The 16,810-nt window shown below is 35.6% G+C and overlaps 1 protein-coding gene across 1 annotated transcript; it reads left to right on the forward strand.

Annotated features, from left to right (window-relative positions):
* The first annotated feature begins 298 nt into the window (after nucleotides 1–298).
* LOC137395199 (serine incorporator 1-like) lies at nucleotides 299–14,354 on the forward strand. Its single transcript, XM_068082038.1, has 11 exons — nucleotides 299–421; nucleotides 2,424–2,588; nucleotides 3,932–4,146; nucleotides 4,555–4,634; nucleotides 5,921–6,061; nucleotides 8,473–8,558; nucleotides 8,880–8,988; nucleotides 9,872–9,958; nucleotides 10,103–10,250; nucleotides 12,242–12,469; nucleotides 13,855–14,354. The coding sequence occupies exons 1-11, from the start codon at nucleotides 392–394 to the stop codon at nucleotides 14,000–14,002; spliced, it is 1,437 nt and encodes a 478-aa protein (XP_067938139.1). The 5' UTR covers nucleotides 299–391; the 3' UTR covers nucleotides 14,003–14,354.
* Nucleotides 14,355–16,810: the final 2,456 nt, after the last annotated feature.

Here is a 16,810-nt window from a genome sequence, read left to right on the forward strand (position 1 = left end):
AATTAACGTTTGCTCCGAATAACCTCTCATTAAATCAAATATTGCTTTGACCCGATTCAGAATTCTCCCAAACGCAAAATTCTGAGGCTAAAGCAATTAACAAACCAATAGACGTAGGAATAAATGTGAGTAATGAAATTTATATGAATCATGCTATTCATCCGTGTTCATGGCTGACTTCAGAGCCATGGTCATGATCATCTGACACATAGTCTTTTATCGCAACTGTAATTTACGTCGGATATGAGCAACATTTAATATTTAGTTTCGACAACATTGTAGACGCTAAAATAGTGCACAAATTAGTAAACAGAACTATCATCCATTTTCGTATCCTTACCCTCTTACACTTGTTTTATAACTAATATAACTTTGCACTTATAACAACCAGATGTGTTGTGGCGTCGGAATTTTAGGAAGCGTAAGTATTATTCTTACGCTGTTTTCTTAAGTTTAGTTATTCTGTCGTTACCACTTCGAGCTGATAATGATTTTTACAAGATAGGCCGAGCAATGATATACAGGGGGCTGTGTATCATTGGGCTGAGCTTGTCTGTACTGGTCTGAATAAATGCTAACGATTAATCTAGCTTTTGAAAACATGTTCTGATATTGTGTATGCTGGTATTTATCTGAGGCAAGTCTTTTACACCATTACGTGGTTTAACGTGAAGAAATCTACGAGGTAAGTAACTTTCGCTTTTTTGGAAACCTGACCTCATATTACTTCACAGATTTCTTGGAATTAAACCACCTAGGGGTGTAAGGGACGTGCCTCAGATGAATGTCAACATAAACAATTTTAGGTCAGGTTTTCTAACGCTAGATTCGTATTTATGTTTCATTCAGACTGGCATAGGCTCATCCTGTCTTGTAGATTTCGTTTGGATTTCCATGTTTCTGAGATGGTACTGCATGCTGTTCTCCGTTTTTTCTGATTTCTTCTGTTTGATTTGTTGTTTTCACGCATACTGTTGATTTTTAACTTCCTTACTTTTATCAAGCTTGCAAAAAATTTTCAGCTTAGCGTCTCGTGTGTAGTATTTATCCTCTTAAATAAGAACTACCATTTAGCTTCTTCATCAGAAAATTCTAGTTTGATTGGTTTAATAGCTTTCAAGGTTTGGAGACATGTTGTCTTGATTGGTTTCTTAGTGGGTATGAAACTCCTTTGTTCAAGCATCGCAGTTGCTTGCTCAAAAACGTTCTTACCATCTTCTGTTTGGATGCCATAGAGTATGACGTTGTTTTTCCTGCTCTTTGCTTGGCTTGGTTGAATGATTTTGGCTATTAAGTTTCTAGCACTGGAGTTGATCTCGATACACTTCTGAGCACCTTCAGTGCTGCTTCGGAGTGTTGTTGCATACAATTTTCCATATCATCCATTTTGCTGTTCAAAGCAGCAACACGTTTTCAAGTTTGAACCAATCTCGCTGATCATCTCCTTGATTTGCTTTTTGCACCAGGGTTTGCTTCTCGGTCACTTAAAATTGTTTATGCTGGCATTTGTCTGAGGCACATCTCTCATCTCCTAGATGGTTTAACGTGTAAAAAATATACAAGGTGGTATAAAACATGTCTACATATCAGCATACTATTAGCTTATATAGCTTGTGTCTTGACGTAAATTCTTCCTTTTCAGCACTACCTTTTCTTGAAAACAATTTTGTCCGGGTTTCAAACATGTAGGTAAGCTATACACATTACGTTTGTTTACTAGGTGTGCTCAAGGTTGCAGCGACTAACTTAAGACAAATGCAATATCAAAATTCAACTTTGCATGTGCAATAAGATGTACAAAGAATTCTGAAGAAAATACATTTAGACAATTCATAGAGAACTTATGCAACCGTCAATACTCTATAAATTTTATTCTAGAACAAGTTACAAGAGCGTATTTTCAAGTGTTTAGCTCACCTCAAACCAATAAAATAACTTATCACTCTTGTTCGCATGCGTAACTATAGAAGTTTGCAATTTATGTTGATTTAATTGAAAAAAACGAATTGTGTTTTTGTGCTTTACTGGAAAATTTAACATTATGTCTATATCTCTCCAATCATGCTTCTCAACATGAATATTTGCAAATGCATTATTAAATTTGAACCTTCAGAGTTCTGTGGTATCATATTCTTCACTACTTTTATAACGGTATTATGTTCATGTTAAATGATATAAATTATTTCTCATAGCCTACATGTTTCTTTATAAAATTGTTTCTTAACACCATTTTAATTAACAAGAAATCCTGGGCAAGAGTATGTATAGTTTTGCTTAAAGTTCTATTTTTTGCTGTAAATGTTGTAAAAATTACTATATCTTTAGTCTTTATGCTGCTTTTGTGTGTGTTGGTTTATCTTTCAAATGATATTTCGTATTCATTTTTCAGACAATTTTGACTGTTACACTGTGTCCTTTTTTAGTTGGCTTGCTGTTTTGGCACGACAGCCTGTGGTCTGTGCTGCAAGTGTTGTCCGTCATGCAAGAACTCCACAAGCTCAAGGATTGTCTATGCGCTCTTACTTCTGCTTGGAGTCAGCCTCTCCTGTATTCTCCTTATTCCTCAAGTGGAACAATTACTGGAAAAGGTACTCCTATTGGATAATAATTTCTGAGGTTTTTTATTCCTTTCATTATTATTGTTTTTTTAATACTAATTTAATTGTCATTTCTTTTGAATGTTTTTATTAGTAAATATAATGTTGTCTGGTAACAAAAGGCTTACTCAATCCTTCATGCAAGATGGCAGAAAAGATTCCCATAAATGGTATGTGTCGTATAATCTTTGTCTTTAACTCAATGGTTAAGGTTTTATGTTAGATCTATGCTGTTAGGATGGATACTTTTATGTTAGATCTATGCCGCTAGGATGGATACTTTTATGTTAGATCTATGCTGTTAGGATGGATACTTTTATGTTAGATCTATGCTGTTAGGATGGATACTTTTATTTTAGATCTATGCTGTTAGAATGGATACTTTTATGTTAGATCTATGCTGCTAGGATGGATACTTTTATGTTAAATCTATGCTGTTAGGATGGATACTTTTATGTTAGATCTATGCTGTTAGGATGGATACTTTTATGTTAGATCTATGCTGTTAGGATGGATACTTTTATGTTAGATCTATGCTGTTAGGATGGATACTTTTATGTTAGATCTATGCTGCTAGGATGGATACTTTTATTTTAGATCTATGCTGTTAGAATGGATACTTTTATGTTAGATCTATGCTGTTAGGATGGATACTTTTATGTTAGATCTATGCCGCTAGGATGGATACTTTTATGTTAGATCTATGCTGCTAGGATGGATACTTTTATGTTAGATCTATGCTGTTAGGATGGATACTTTTATTTTAGATCTATGCTGTTAGAATGGATACTTTTATGTTAGATCTATGCTGCTAGGATGGATACTTTTATGTTAAATCTATGCTGTTAGGATGGATACTTTTATGTTAGATCTATGCTGTTAGGATGGATACTTTTATGTTAGATCTATGCTGTTAGGATGGATACTTTTATGTTAGATCTATGCTGTTAGGATGGATACTTTTATGTTAGATCTATGCTGCTAGGATGGATACTTTTATTTTAGATCTATGCTGTTAGAATGGATACTTTTATGTTAGATCTATGCTGTTAGGATGGATACTTTTATGTTAGATCTATGCCGCTAGGATGGATACTTTTATGTTAGATCTATGCTGCTAGGATGGATACTTTTATGTTAGATCTATGCTGTTAGGATGGATACTTTTATTTTAGATCTATGCTGTTAGAATGGATACTTTTATGTTAGATCTATGCTGCTAGGATGGATACTTTTATGTGGTTCTATATATATATTAAATATAAATATGGTATAAAGGATGGATGGTAAATGATATGATTGGTGAGAATACATACGCATCTTCTGTTATTTAGATACCCAAGCTTTGTGGTGATGTTGTCAAGACCGGTATTCCAACATTTGACGATGCTGGCATCAACAAAGGAATCATAAGCAGTTGTCAGCTCATAGTTGGCTACAGGGCTGTGTATGCGATCTGCTTCGGTATGGCTTGTTTCTTTGGATTCATGGCTGTGCTCACTATTTGCGTCAAGTCGTCCAAGGATCCCCGCGCTAAAATTCACAATGGGTGAGTGTTCCATGGAAGTAGCAAGAGTGTTTACTGTTATCAGCTCGTGTACCTCTTTGTCCTTTGTCCATTTTATCTAGTGTGGATGTTTATTACGAATATGATAGTATTGTTTTAAGTCTCGTATATTGATAATCTCTCACTTGTTTGGATGCGCAAAGCAAAGAGGAGTTATAAACACAGTTTTTATTTTTAATATTATATTGTTATTAGTAACCTGGTAGTCCGGTGTGCTGTGAGAGATCATCATGGGTGCCAATTAAGCGCAGAGAATAAGTATGTACACAATAATTCTGAAATTGTTTGGGTGAATGGTTGGCACAGGTGGTAGCGTAGTTGTTGAAAAGTTTCTCTATTTCACCAGCAGTAGTTTTTGCAATGTTTTTATGCTAATTATTTTATTGTCAGGTTCTGGTTCTTCAAGGTGTTGGCTTTTCTTGGTGGAATTATTGGTGGATTCTTTCTCCCCTGGGATCAAATGGCCAAGCGTACGTATGAATGTTTTTCTAAATACAATGTACTGTATGCGGTGAGACACAGGATGCCCTAATTGTACTAGAGCAAAACATCGGTTGTTAACCATTATTCATTGGAGGAAGCTGTTTCAAAAGTAGCTTGTTCAAATATTAAAGCCATTTTTCCCTTTAAAATAATTCTAATGATTTTAATCCATTCTTAAACTAAAGAAGGACATTTTTTCACTAACTTACACGACAGGCTATATCTTATGAGAGCAAATAATGTATTAAGCACAATTAACTTTTGTAATACTCCTAGTAATGAAGTTGGCTGGACTATGCAATGTATTACTGTATGTGATTCCAATATAAACAAAAAATAGTAATTCTGTAGTCATAAACTTGCAATAAATGGTCTAGTTGCTCATGCATTGCTTGGTTACACCGATGGCTATTGCTTGGTGGAAATTGCTTGGTTACACTGTTGCCTATTGCTTGGTTACTTTGATGGATATTGCTTGGTTACATTGATAGATATTGGAATATTGCTTGATTACAGTGATGGATATTGCTTGGTTACATTGATAGATATTGGAATATTGCTTGATTACAGTGATGGATATTGCTTGGTTACACTGTTGGATATTGCTTAGTTACATTGATGGAAATTGCTTGGTTACACTGATGACTATTGCTTGGGTACACTGATGACTATTGCTTGGTTACACTGATGGATATTGCTTGGTTACACTGATGACTATTGCTTGGTTACACTGATGGATATTGCTTGGTTACACTGATAGCTATGGCTTGGTTACACCAATTGCTATTATATTCCTTGCTAATTCAGCAGTTATGTAAAAAGAATCATATAGTAAAACCATTTTATTTTATTATATATTTAGTTGTATGTATGCGGTGTAGCAATATGTCACTAGAAGAGTCAATACGGCAGCTCATTGAGAATTTGAGACTCGTTCATCAAACATCTCAACAAAACCTTTTTTACAATCATGGGTCTAGCCAAGCATTCATACTATTGTAAACTTGAGAAATTGTATGAAAATATTCCTGTGTAATACGAAATGTTGTCTGTTTATTCTCTCATATGAGATGAAAGTGAGGAAATGCTTAATTAGGTATACAGTAAGTGGTAGCCCATGCTTGTGTTATGATCATGGTCCAGAACTTTGCTAAAAATGCTCAAATAAGGCATAGGTGCTTGCGCTGCCTCTACCAGGTAGGATCATACTGATCTAGACATCATCTAATCGGTTAGGTTTTACGCTGATGAGGATATTCTATGGTCTTTTTAGCGTGGATGATTATTGGAATGATAGCAGCCTTCATCTTTATCCTTGTTCAGCTTGTGCTGCTAGTCGACTTCGCCCATGCTTGTAATGACAAGATGCTTGATCGTGCAGAAGAAGCAGAGAATCCTCGTTGCTGGTACATTGGTAAGTCTTACCACCTATTAGCTTTCATACGACCATCATACTCATATTTGATGTTATGATTATGTAAGACATTTTATCATTTTGTTTATAGCATTCGTATTGGTTTATTATTATTTTTATATATTATTATTTTATATATTTTTTTTATATATTATTATTTTTATATAGCATTATATATATACATATACCGTAAAACCTTTGTTTGAGTGCCATGGCGCTCTATTTGTCAACCCTTCTGTCAGAGTGGCGCTTTATTAGAGGTGATGTTCAGATAAAGAGTGGCATTGCATTTTTCAAACACCTCATCAGAATGTTGAGAAAATAAATTTAACCCTTGCATGAGCAAATCGAATGTTGCCTATATTTTGCAGTTTTTGTCGAGCGGTGTGAAATTAACTTTTTTTGGATGTAAGAAATTTGCTAACCTACCTCCAACTTGGCATAGATTTCTAAATGAATATGCACGAACAAGCTGATTTCTCCACCAGTTGATATGTATTGCCTGCAATTAACCTATGATGATCTTATAGCCTTCGTCACAATTTGTTGGAGCTTTTAAAGTTTTTTTTTCATTTTAAATGTGAAGTCATGTTTTTATTCTATAACTATATTTAACAAGGTTGCAGAAAAGCTCTTTGCACTCACTGATATGTTTGCTACAGTTTGCAGCAAAAACTGGCTTTTCATGTGCATTAGAAGAGGAGTTATGATCTTCATTTCATTGTAAGCTTTATATGACCACAATGATGTTACCAAATAATATGCTATAAATCTGCAAATTTATAAGTCTTATCAAATGCTACAAATATATATTCAAGAACACGTGACATAAACAAACCATATTTATAATTCATACAAAAACAAAAGTTAACATTTTGAAAGCAAAAATATTAGCATCGTTTGCTCAGCTCAATTTTAACCTGACTGGCCCCATCATCTGGCGTGATGTAAGCAACCGCTTTGATCAAGAACAGAGAGTAGGAAGATGGTTTTTCACTCTTCATAATAGACAAAAAGTTCAGTATCTTAAACCATACTTGCATGGGGAAACTGCCATAACAGTTTAGCTTGAAAATATTGGATTTGAGGGAAAAACAAGTAATGTTGAATAAGTTGCTCACCTTTCAATCCTGGCCTTTGAAATTTTTTTCATCTGAAGGAATTAAAACAACCAATAAAATGATAGCTTGTATGCGGCCTTACCCGACTTTCCCCTTGACCAAACTTGCTCCACTCTCCTCTATATGCATTGTAATATCTTGTTATAACACTGTACCATAATTAGCTATGGGCTGTATTAACTTACCGTGTACAATCATGTAGTAATACATAGATAATTTTGCAGAAAATTAAAAACCTAATCTGTTCTATTTTCTTGTGTTTTATTAGTCTCTACTTATTTGAAACAACTCATTTGTCATATGGCTTTAGTTACCTGGTCGCAACTCTGTTACTTGATCATAACTCAGTTACCTGGTCGCAACTCACTTACCTGGTCACAACTCTGTTACTTGATCATAACTCAGTTACCTGGTCATAACTCTGTTACCTGGTCACAACTCTGTTACCTGGTCACAACTCTGTTACCTGGTCACAACTCAGTTACCTGGTCATAACTCAGTTACCTGGTCATAACTCTGTTACCTGGTCATAACTCAGTTACCTGGTCACAACTCTGTTACCTGGTCATAACTCTGTTACCTGGTCACAACTCTATTACCTGGTCATAACTCTGTTACCTGGTCACAACTCTGTTACCTGGTCACAACTCAGTTACCTGGTCACAACTCAGTTACCTGGTCACAACTCTGTTACCTGGTCACAACTCTGTTACCTGGTCACAACTCTGTTACCTGGTCACAACTCAATTACCTGGTCACAACTCTGTTACCTGGTCACAACTCAGTTACCTGGTCACAACTCTGTTACCTGGTCACAACTCTGTTACCTGGTCACAACTCTGTTACCTGGTCACAACTCAATTACCTGGTCACAACTCTGTTACCTGGTCACAACTCTGTTACCTGGTCACAACTCTGTTACCTGGTCACAACTCAATTACCTGGTCACAACTCGTAATGAATTCAGAAATACTTAATATTTTTTATTTAACAATTCATTTAAATTTCTGATTTATTCTGTGGGTTATTTGAGTATGTCACACTTGAATAATTACAGGATCACTTATGATAGCTAGTATAGTTCTTATGATAGCTAGTATAGTTCTTATGATAGCTAGTATAGTTCTTATGATAGCTAGTATAGTTCTTATGATAGCTAGTATAGTTCTTATGATAGCTAGTATAGTTCTTATGATAGCTAGTATAGTTCTTTTGATAGCTAGTATAGTTCTTATGATCGCTAACATAGTTTTTCGACAGCAGGCCGAACTTGAAACTTTCATGTTACAGCTCTACTTATCCTCACAATCCTCTGCTATGCAATAACCATAACAGGCTTCGGACTCATGTTCCACTTCTATGGAGTACCTTCAGTCGTAAGTCTCCGTAATATAATTCTTCACCCAGATATTCAGACATTTGATGAGAAGACTTTATGCACAAACACTGTTTGAGAGACATGCTTACACAATCTTGATCTCAAGACCTGTAGTTGTAGAGTTTGGTTTTATAATAAACGTAAATAGAATGTTAAATTCTCAGTCAAATTATATGTTAGCTTCTGACCTTTTGCATCTGAGGTATCAGTGATTTGTCAGAAATTTAAATGTTCAAAATTGGTGGCATCGTTGTTGTTTATTTTTATTCTCAATATATATGCTTTCGGCGGTAATGGTAATTTGATGGTCTTTATTTAGGGGGAGGGTGATACGGCTGCTTGTAAGACTCACAACACTTTCCTCAGTGTCAACTTGGTTCTCATGATAATATTGTCTGTTGTGGCCATTCTCCCACCAATACAGCAAGGTAGGTGTATATATGACTAATAATTATATCAGTCTGTGTGGCTAGAGCTTTTCTTTAATTTAGGAGTACCTCTTCAAGTGTATGGGCAGGGGTGGTTACAGAGATTTGTCAGACTAGCTTACTCATCAACTAGGAAATATTTCAACTAACCTAGCTTATATAGTTATATTATGTTTAGAATTTTTGTAACATTTTTATTTTAACATTCATTGTTATTTACAAAGCTTCAATCCTTTGAAATCTTGAGTGTCATGCTTAAAAATTATTTCGGGTTTAGAGTCAAACATTTGTTCAAGTTGAAAAAGTCATGTTAGTAGAGATTTGACTGTGTGTTATGGGTTGTTAGTAGAGGTTTGACTGTATGTTATGGCAGTTGTTAGTAGAGGTTTGACTGTATGTTATGACAGTTGTTAGTAGAGGTTTAACTGTATGTTATGGCAGTTGTTAGTTGAGGTTTGACTGTATGTTATGGCAGTTGTTAGTAGAGGTTTGACTGTATGTTATGGCAGTTGTTAGTTGAGGTTTGACTGTATGTTATGGCAGCTGTTAGTAGAGGTTTGACTGTATGTTATGTCAGTTTTTAGTAGAGATTTGACTGTATGCTATGGCAGTTGTTAGTAGAGGTTTGACTGTATGTTATGGCAGTTGTTAGTAGAGGTTTGACTGTATGTTATGGCAGTTGTTAGTAGAGGTGTGACTGTATGTTATGACAGTTGTTAGTAGAGGTTTGACTTTATGTTATGGCAGTTAGCTGAGGCTTGACTATAATATCGGTGACTATTTTGAATTAGGGGTTGGTGACCTAGCTTTCTATTCCCTTGACCCCGTGGCCATTTGTTATCATAGGCACTAATTGTGTTATCATTGAGTTGGTTCTTTTCAGCGAATCCGAGGTCAGGCCTTCTTCAACCAGCAATCATCTCTCTCTATATTGCTTATCTCACCTGGTCATCTATTACCAATGATACAGGTTTGTTATGTCTATACTCCATTTTTCTCCCTGTACCTTCGTTAAACGATTCCGAAAGCATCAAGAAATCGCAATGTGTATTTTCTGTCTGTGACCTTGACTCATGTTTTTGTCTCAAGTTTGGTATGCTCATATTGTACGCAGAATGCAACCCCTCTCTCACGGAGATCTACTATCGACTGGGAGGAAAAAACGGGACATCCACATCTTCTTCGGCTCAGACAGGCACTCAGATTGATGTTCTTAGTGTGGTAACTCTTGTGCTCTGGTTTGCTGCCATCATCTACTCAAGGTGCGCTTTCTTTGTGTGGTGTACAGCAAATCATGTGGTATGCATCGAATCAGGTGATACATAGACCCATTGAGTGGTGTATATCTGTTGAAGTGGTATATATCAAACCAAATCATATATATCAAATCACGTGGTATCAGAGTTGGCTCGGTTTAAACCAGCCAAAAAACTGGTTTATATGGTTTTTTCATTATATTTTTCGAAAAACAATATTTTAAGCTCTTAGTGGTAGAAATGCAATTCTATGGAATTGTCAGCTGTCGAAGTTCCTTTAGCACATAGTAGTAAGGTGGTGGTAGAGCTCAAGTTGCAACTACATGTACATGAAATCTTAGCACGACAAATGAATTAGTGAATTTCATTTTCAATTGCTTTTATCAAGCGATATGATGATCCCTTTACTGATGAAATATAAAAACGATGTGACATACTAATCCAATCATCGTCTCTATTAATGCATGAAAACTTTCTCAAATCTATCTAGTGAGAGAGCATTGCTTATAATTAGAAATTAAAAAAATTAAATCCTTTTGGGCAAATGCTTTAGGTTTCCATGTTCGGCAAAAGCTTTAGGTTTGCAAGCTAATATTTTATTTAGAGGGCTCAAGTCAAAGTAGTTAATGGTTAGAATTCAGTTTTTTGTGTTTTTAAAAATCAACTCTAGTGCTAGCATTGAGCGAACATTCTCAACATTTGGATTTTTCCATTCAAAAATCAGAAATAGACTGGGTACAGAGAAAGCTGGGAAACTTGTATTTATTTATCGTATGACCAATACCTAAGTACATATTCAGTAACATATTGTATCTACTACTAACCTTACGGATTTACAAACTTTTTGCTTCAATTTTAGCAATTGTAGATCATTATGCTCTGCTCTTCACTACCACACAGTTAATCACTGGGATTAAAATTCCTACTTATACATAGAGCTGTATGTAATATATTCACTTTATGTGATAAGATTTCTGCTCTATAGGAATTTTATACTAACCGTAAACTACATGTAAACTGCCTAATACATTTCAAGCTCATCTCAAACAAGCAACTAAACTTAACTTTTTAATTTATTGACTGTCCAGTAACTGCGGTATTGTTGGTTTGTATCGACTACTTTTCTCTTATAACTCTCACTCGGTTTAGGGTTCATGATGACTATAATTTTATGCTAAGTTAAGGGGAGCACCCACCTTCAATGTCAATTTAAATCAGTTTTCTCACTTTCTTTATGGATAGCAAAGTATCTGCTTCAAAAAATATTGTTTCTCTAAAATGAAGTCAAACAAAAGTATATATTTACTATAGTTAGAGCAATGTCTGTCTGTCCATCTGCTATCTTGAATAAAAGATTGATCTCAACGAGACTCTAACTGACATTCAGATTGCTAGACCGACACTCAACACCGCATGAACTGTTTAGAGATACTTCTGGGTAATTGTTCACATACTTATTCTATGTGCTTTATCGGCGCACCTGATGATTTCATAGTGGACTATACTGCTAGATTACTAGTAGTAATAATAAAGATACTCCTACAAGTCGTTTTCACTCTCAAGCGTGGCAAGAGAGAGAAAACAATGTTTTTAAGGTTAACAATTAGACTCACAGCATTCAAATCGAATTTGACAACTTGCATCGACTTAACGCTTTACATTGTATGGTATTTCTTATACTTATAATTTATTAGCTTAACAAACTATTTATGTCAAATGGAATTTATGTTATAGAGTGTTTACTTTATAGGAGCGTCTACGGTATCTTCATTAGTTTTGGAGTAAGTTTTACGATTTGTGTTGGTTCCGTCACGGGGGAGAGTAGTTTTCACAAAGGCATTTTCTGTGGTTATAGCTATATCGATGTTTTTGAACATAGATTCAAATTATATACAGGTAGTTATATAAAATATAGAACTACGGTGTTTTTATATCTTCCTTTCTTTCCTTTTGACTTTGCAGGAAGTTGACTTTAATGTTCATTGTGTTCTCTGTAGCATAAGAAACAGTTCCCATGGCAACGTTAATCGGCTAACAATGAAAGGAGACGAAGAGGTAATTTTAGCAGAAGACAAGGAGGATGAAAAGGATGAGGATAAGGAGGGTGGCCGCTTGAATGTCTATGACAACGAAAAGCACCAGGTTGCCTACAACTACTCATTCTTCCATCTCATGTTTTTCCTCGCCTCCTTCTACGCGATGATGACCTTGACAAACTGGTACCAGTAAGTCACTCTATTTGTCTTTTGTCGCTGTACTTATAGTAGATCTTCTGTTGTTGCTGGCTGGGATCTATCAGAGGCTAAAATAAGACCTTCAAAATACGGTTTGTTAAAATTTAGCACTCCCCTTTTTGAAATCTAATCTTTTGGTATTAGTTTTAGTTGCTAAAATATTAAAATAAGTGCAAGCCTACAGGTGCATTGGGACCACTTCGCATACCCTTTGGTATCTGAACATAATCAGCATAATAATTTATATGCTGTAAACATTAATAATTTACAATGTAAAATCTAACAATCTTAACAATCTACATGTATATGCTGTAAACATTGAGCACTTTTTATATATGCTGTAGCCTGTGTTGTTTGACACTACAGTTTATTGGTAACGCAGAATATTTCTCATCTGGTAGGTGGATTATACATAAAGTCAAGGGTCATAACCTGTACAATTTACACACTTACAGCAATTGGCAACACCAATAACTTATTAACTAAGTGGGTAGTTTTTTTTTATACTGTCATACCTCGACATACAAGCCTAATGTGTTCTAGGACTGAGCTCGTATGTCAATGTGCTGGTATCTTGATGCATAATTTCATGTGTAAAATAACTACATAACTAATAGCAACCTACCTACTTGCTAGTTATGATCTGTAATAAATTTTAAAATTTTTATGCACAGTAGTGTATGGTGCTTCTACATTTGAGACACACATAGTGGCTAACGACAGTGTGTGAGACCTGAAAGGATCGGGTTTGATACACTACACTTATGTGATACTATGTAACATAAACTATGAATATAGCTTGGTAAATGCACACTTTTAGATCAGTTTTAATATTTTACTAAACTTAACTCTACTTTTGTCTCCATTTCAGTTTTTTCTTATCTTTTCCTGGCTTGGCGCCTTTTGCCTCGCTTTCAGTGTAACTTTTAGTTGGTCTTTTTGAAACATTTTGCAAATTGATTCAACGAAATATCAAATGTGGCCTTTCACATACTAGACCATTTCATGGTCACATCGAGAACTAGTTCGTATCTCAAAGTTTTTTTTGCTTCTCAAGGCTGAAGCTTGCTCAAAATTTTGCTCATATCTTGATTTTCTCTTATGTTGAGGCACTCGTATGTCGAGGTATGACTGTAGTTACTGATAGTATAATCTACTTAAAGTTTGATCATAACTGAACTTCATTATCAGGTTTACAGTCTTCACACGTTGTTTCATCTTTTTAAAAACAGTAAATATTGTAGTAAAACACTAAAATAGTGGTAAATACTCTATTGCTAATTCCTCTCCAAATACTTTTTTATTTGCATCTTGGATTAAGATTTATTCACTCTTGTTATTGTTCTAATAAAGTCTACTGTTTTTGTCCATTGCAGACCTACGTATAATACGGGAGGCATCATTTCTCTTGAGACAAGCCTGCCAGCTATGTGGGTGAAGATTGCTTCTAGCTGGCTCTGCCTTGTTCTCTACCTCTGGACTCTCGTTGCTCCTCTCCTTCTCACAGGAAGAGAATTCGATTAACCTGTTTCCTTGACATCTCGCTCTGTGGATTCACATTTCCTAGATATTTTACTCTGAAGATTCACATTTCTTTGATATCTCCTCTGAAGATTCACATTTCCTTCTGACTGTCAACTTAGCTGCTCCTAGATTCCCTATCTAATAGCTAATGCCTGTGAGCTTCATATGCATGCTCTGTTGGTATTTCTTATAGTATATATTATATTTTGTGCATTGAAAGTTATCTCTTTGACATTGTAATGTTTTTGTAACAACCAAGCAGTAAGTGATATGACACCAAATACACAACTATAACCAAGCAATTACCTCTATTGCTTGTTCATTCTATTTTGAAATACATATGTATTAAAAAAATCAACACCAATTTGGAAGTTGATAGTATTGTTGCAATCTCAACAGTCGAAACTAGGTCAAGGTTGATTTAAGTGTGGTAAAGTCAGTCTAAACTGCCTTGCGCTATCATCATTGATATGCCAATGCGGTTTGTGTAATCAGCTTTTCATAACGATGAAAAGCCGATGGGAGTTTACAGTTTTTATAGTGGCTTTAATAAGCGGTGGGAGTAATTGGGGTTCGTGCTAAGCTTTTTTAGATGCCTACCTTTAGTTCACACCTTCAGCTCCATTAGTCTTGGTCAAGAGTGATTGTTACGGTAAATTCAAATGATCAGATGCTGTGTAATTTCACAGTTCCAAATTCACATGCATTTCAATTGAATGACCTTGAAGATAAACTTGTGAAATGTTAGCTATATTATAATATACATCTTACATATATATATAAATCTCAGATTTTGTCGTTTGTTGGTCTGTCATTCGTGTGTCTAGTTATAGCGATAAAGTTATAAGAATGAAAAATCTGCTTCACACTGGAATTCGACTCGGAACCTTCAGGTCTGCTGACAGATGTACGTACATGTACTATCCATTACTGATAGCAAGCTCATTATATATCAACTAGCTGCATTACCTGTCTACGGTAATCATAGATATATATACCTAGATTGGCCAATAATAGCTATTCCCATCAGTTGCCTTGTCAGACTTAAATAGCACGACGTAACGTCACTGTATTGTACCTCACGCTTGACTGCACTGCTGTTTACAATGAATCTAATGAGAAGAAGGTAACAAAATTACATTTATTTTCACATAAAAACTTTCTTGGATACATAATCCAGTAAACTAAAGCAATTCTGTGATAATATCTGATAACCACCATAGATTAAAACTATAAAAGCTATGAATTGTTGCACACAAATCATGAGCCATCAGGGCTTTATTTGCAACCCTCTCCTATCCCCATTCTCTCTTTTCCCCTTCTCCAAAGAAGAAGTGAGAAAGGAAAAAGAGAGAAGGGGGATAGGAGAGGGGGGCAAATAGCCATCTTCACGACCTTCACGACCGCTGATGGAGAGACTGCTCAGGCATTTAATTGGATAAAATATAAACAATTGTTCGGTGACAGCGTAACTGAAACGATGCTACGTGAAAAGGCCGGTGCTATCTATCAAAACTAGAAAAATAGACATTCGGACAAATTGGCTAGTGGTCGTGCATTAATCCTTTGTGACGACACCTGTGTTCGTCCTAATCGCAACAAGTTGAAAGGGCGACAAAGGCGAACGTATTTAGATAGATTTATTTTAAGACGGCCGGCTAGTAGGGAAAGCAAAACAAAGGAAAAATTAGCCAACCAGCAAGAAACTTTAAACTACGAACGCCGAAGAAATTTTAATTACGTCAAGTTAAAAATAAAAGTTTGCTTTTAGGTTTGCTTCTGAGTTTGTCTTTTAAGACATTGATAAAATTCAAATTTATCAAAGACAACTGTTGTAATGAAGGATAACTTATATCTCCCTCCCTCGCAAATGCTAGCATTAGCTGCTATTGTATGTATTTAATTTTACATTTTAAATAATCACATTTCCTTGTATTATTTTTTAATTGTTGCTTTTTGAAAGCATGTGGTAAATTATGACAATAACCAACATCTTCTTTCTGTTACAATATCTTGTTTTGAGTGTTTTATTTGCATTTTTAGAGTATGGAAACCAAGCAATATATATTTAATTGTTCGATATATAAATAAATTGCACCAACATGCGAATATATTCACATACGAGCTCAGTCTCGGAACGCATTAAGCTCGTAAGTAGTATATAGAGAGCAGATCTACACACAAAAGTGACGGATCCAGCGGGGGGATAGAAAAAGGGGGTTGTGAATTAAATTGGCTAGGGGTGTAGATTGAATCGTGTGGAGTTGAATGAGATGTTGGGGTTTGGGGGGAAATTGTGGTGTAGAGTAGGGGGTTGAATTCGAGGGGTTACGGATCCGCTCCTGGCGTAATCGGCGGATTATCTGTGGATGAGTCATCGGATTAGCGGGGGATGAGTCATCCGATTGAACGCGGATTATCGCGGGATTAGTCGGGGGAATCGTCGCGGATTAGTCGGGCGAATCGTCGCCGATTATCGGTGGAATAGTGGGGGTGAATATCTGGGACATCGAGGGCTGGATGGTTTTCCGGAGTGGATCTCGCGGATTATCGAGGAGAGCGAGAGATTACCTAGCGGATGAGTGAGGGGGTTAATATCTGGGACACCGAGGGGTTGATTTTCCGGAGAATGTTATATATTTGAAACATGGAATATATATGAGAAAGTGTTTATGTGCAAAGTGGAGAATGTTATATATTTGAGAACGTTGAATATATATGAGAAAGTGTTTATGTACAAAGTTTTTTTTTTTTGAAGATTTGATGTTTTTGTAATGTTGAAGCTCTTGAATGGTTAAGAATTTTAAG

This window comes from Watersipora subatra, chromosome 4 (assembly GCF_963576615.1).
Source record: "Watersipora subatra chromosome 4, tzWatSuba1.1, whole genome shotgun sequence".
Taxonomy (NCBI): domain Eukaryota; kingdom Metazoa; phylum Bryozoa; class Gymnolaemata; order Cheilostomatida; family Watersiporidae; genus Watersipora; species Watersipora subatra.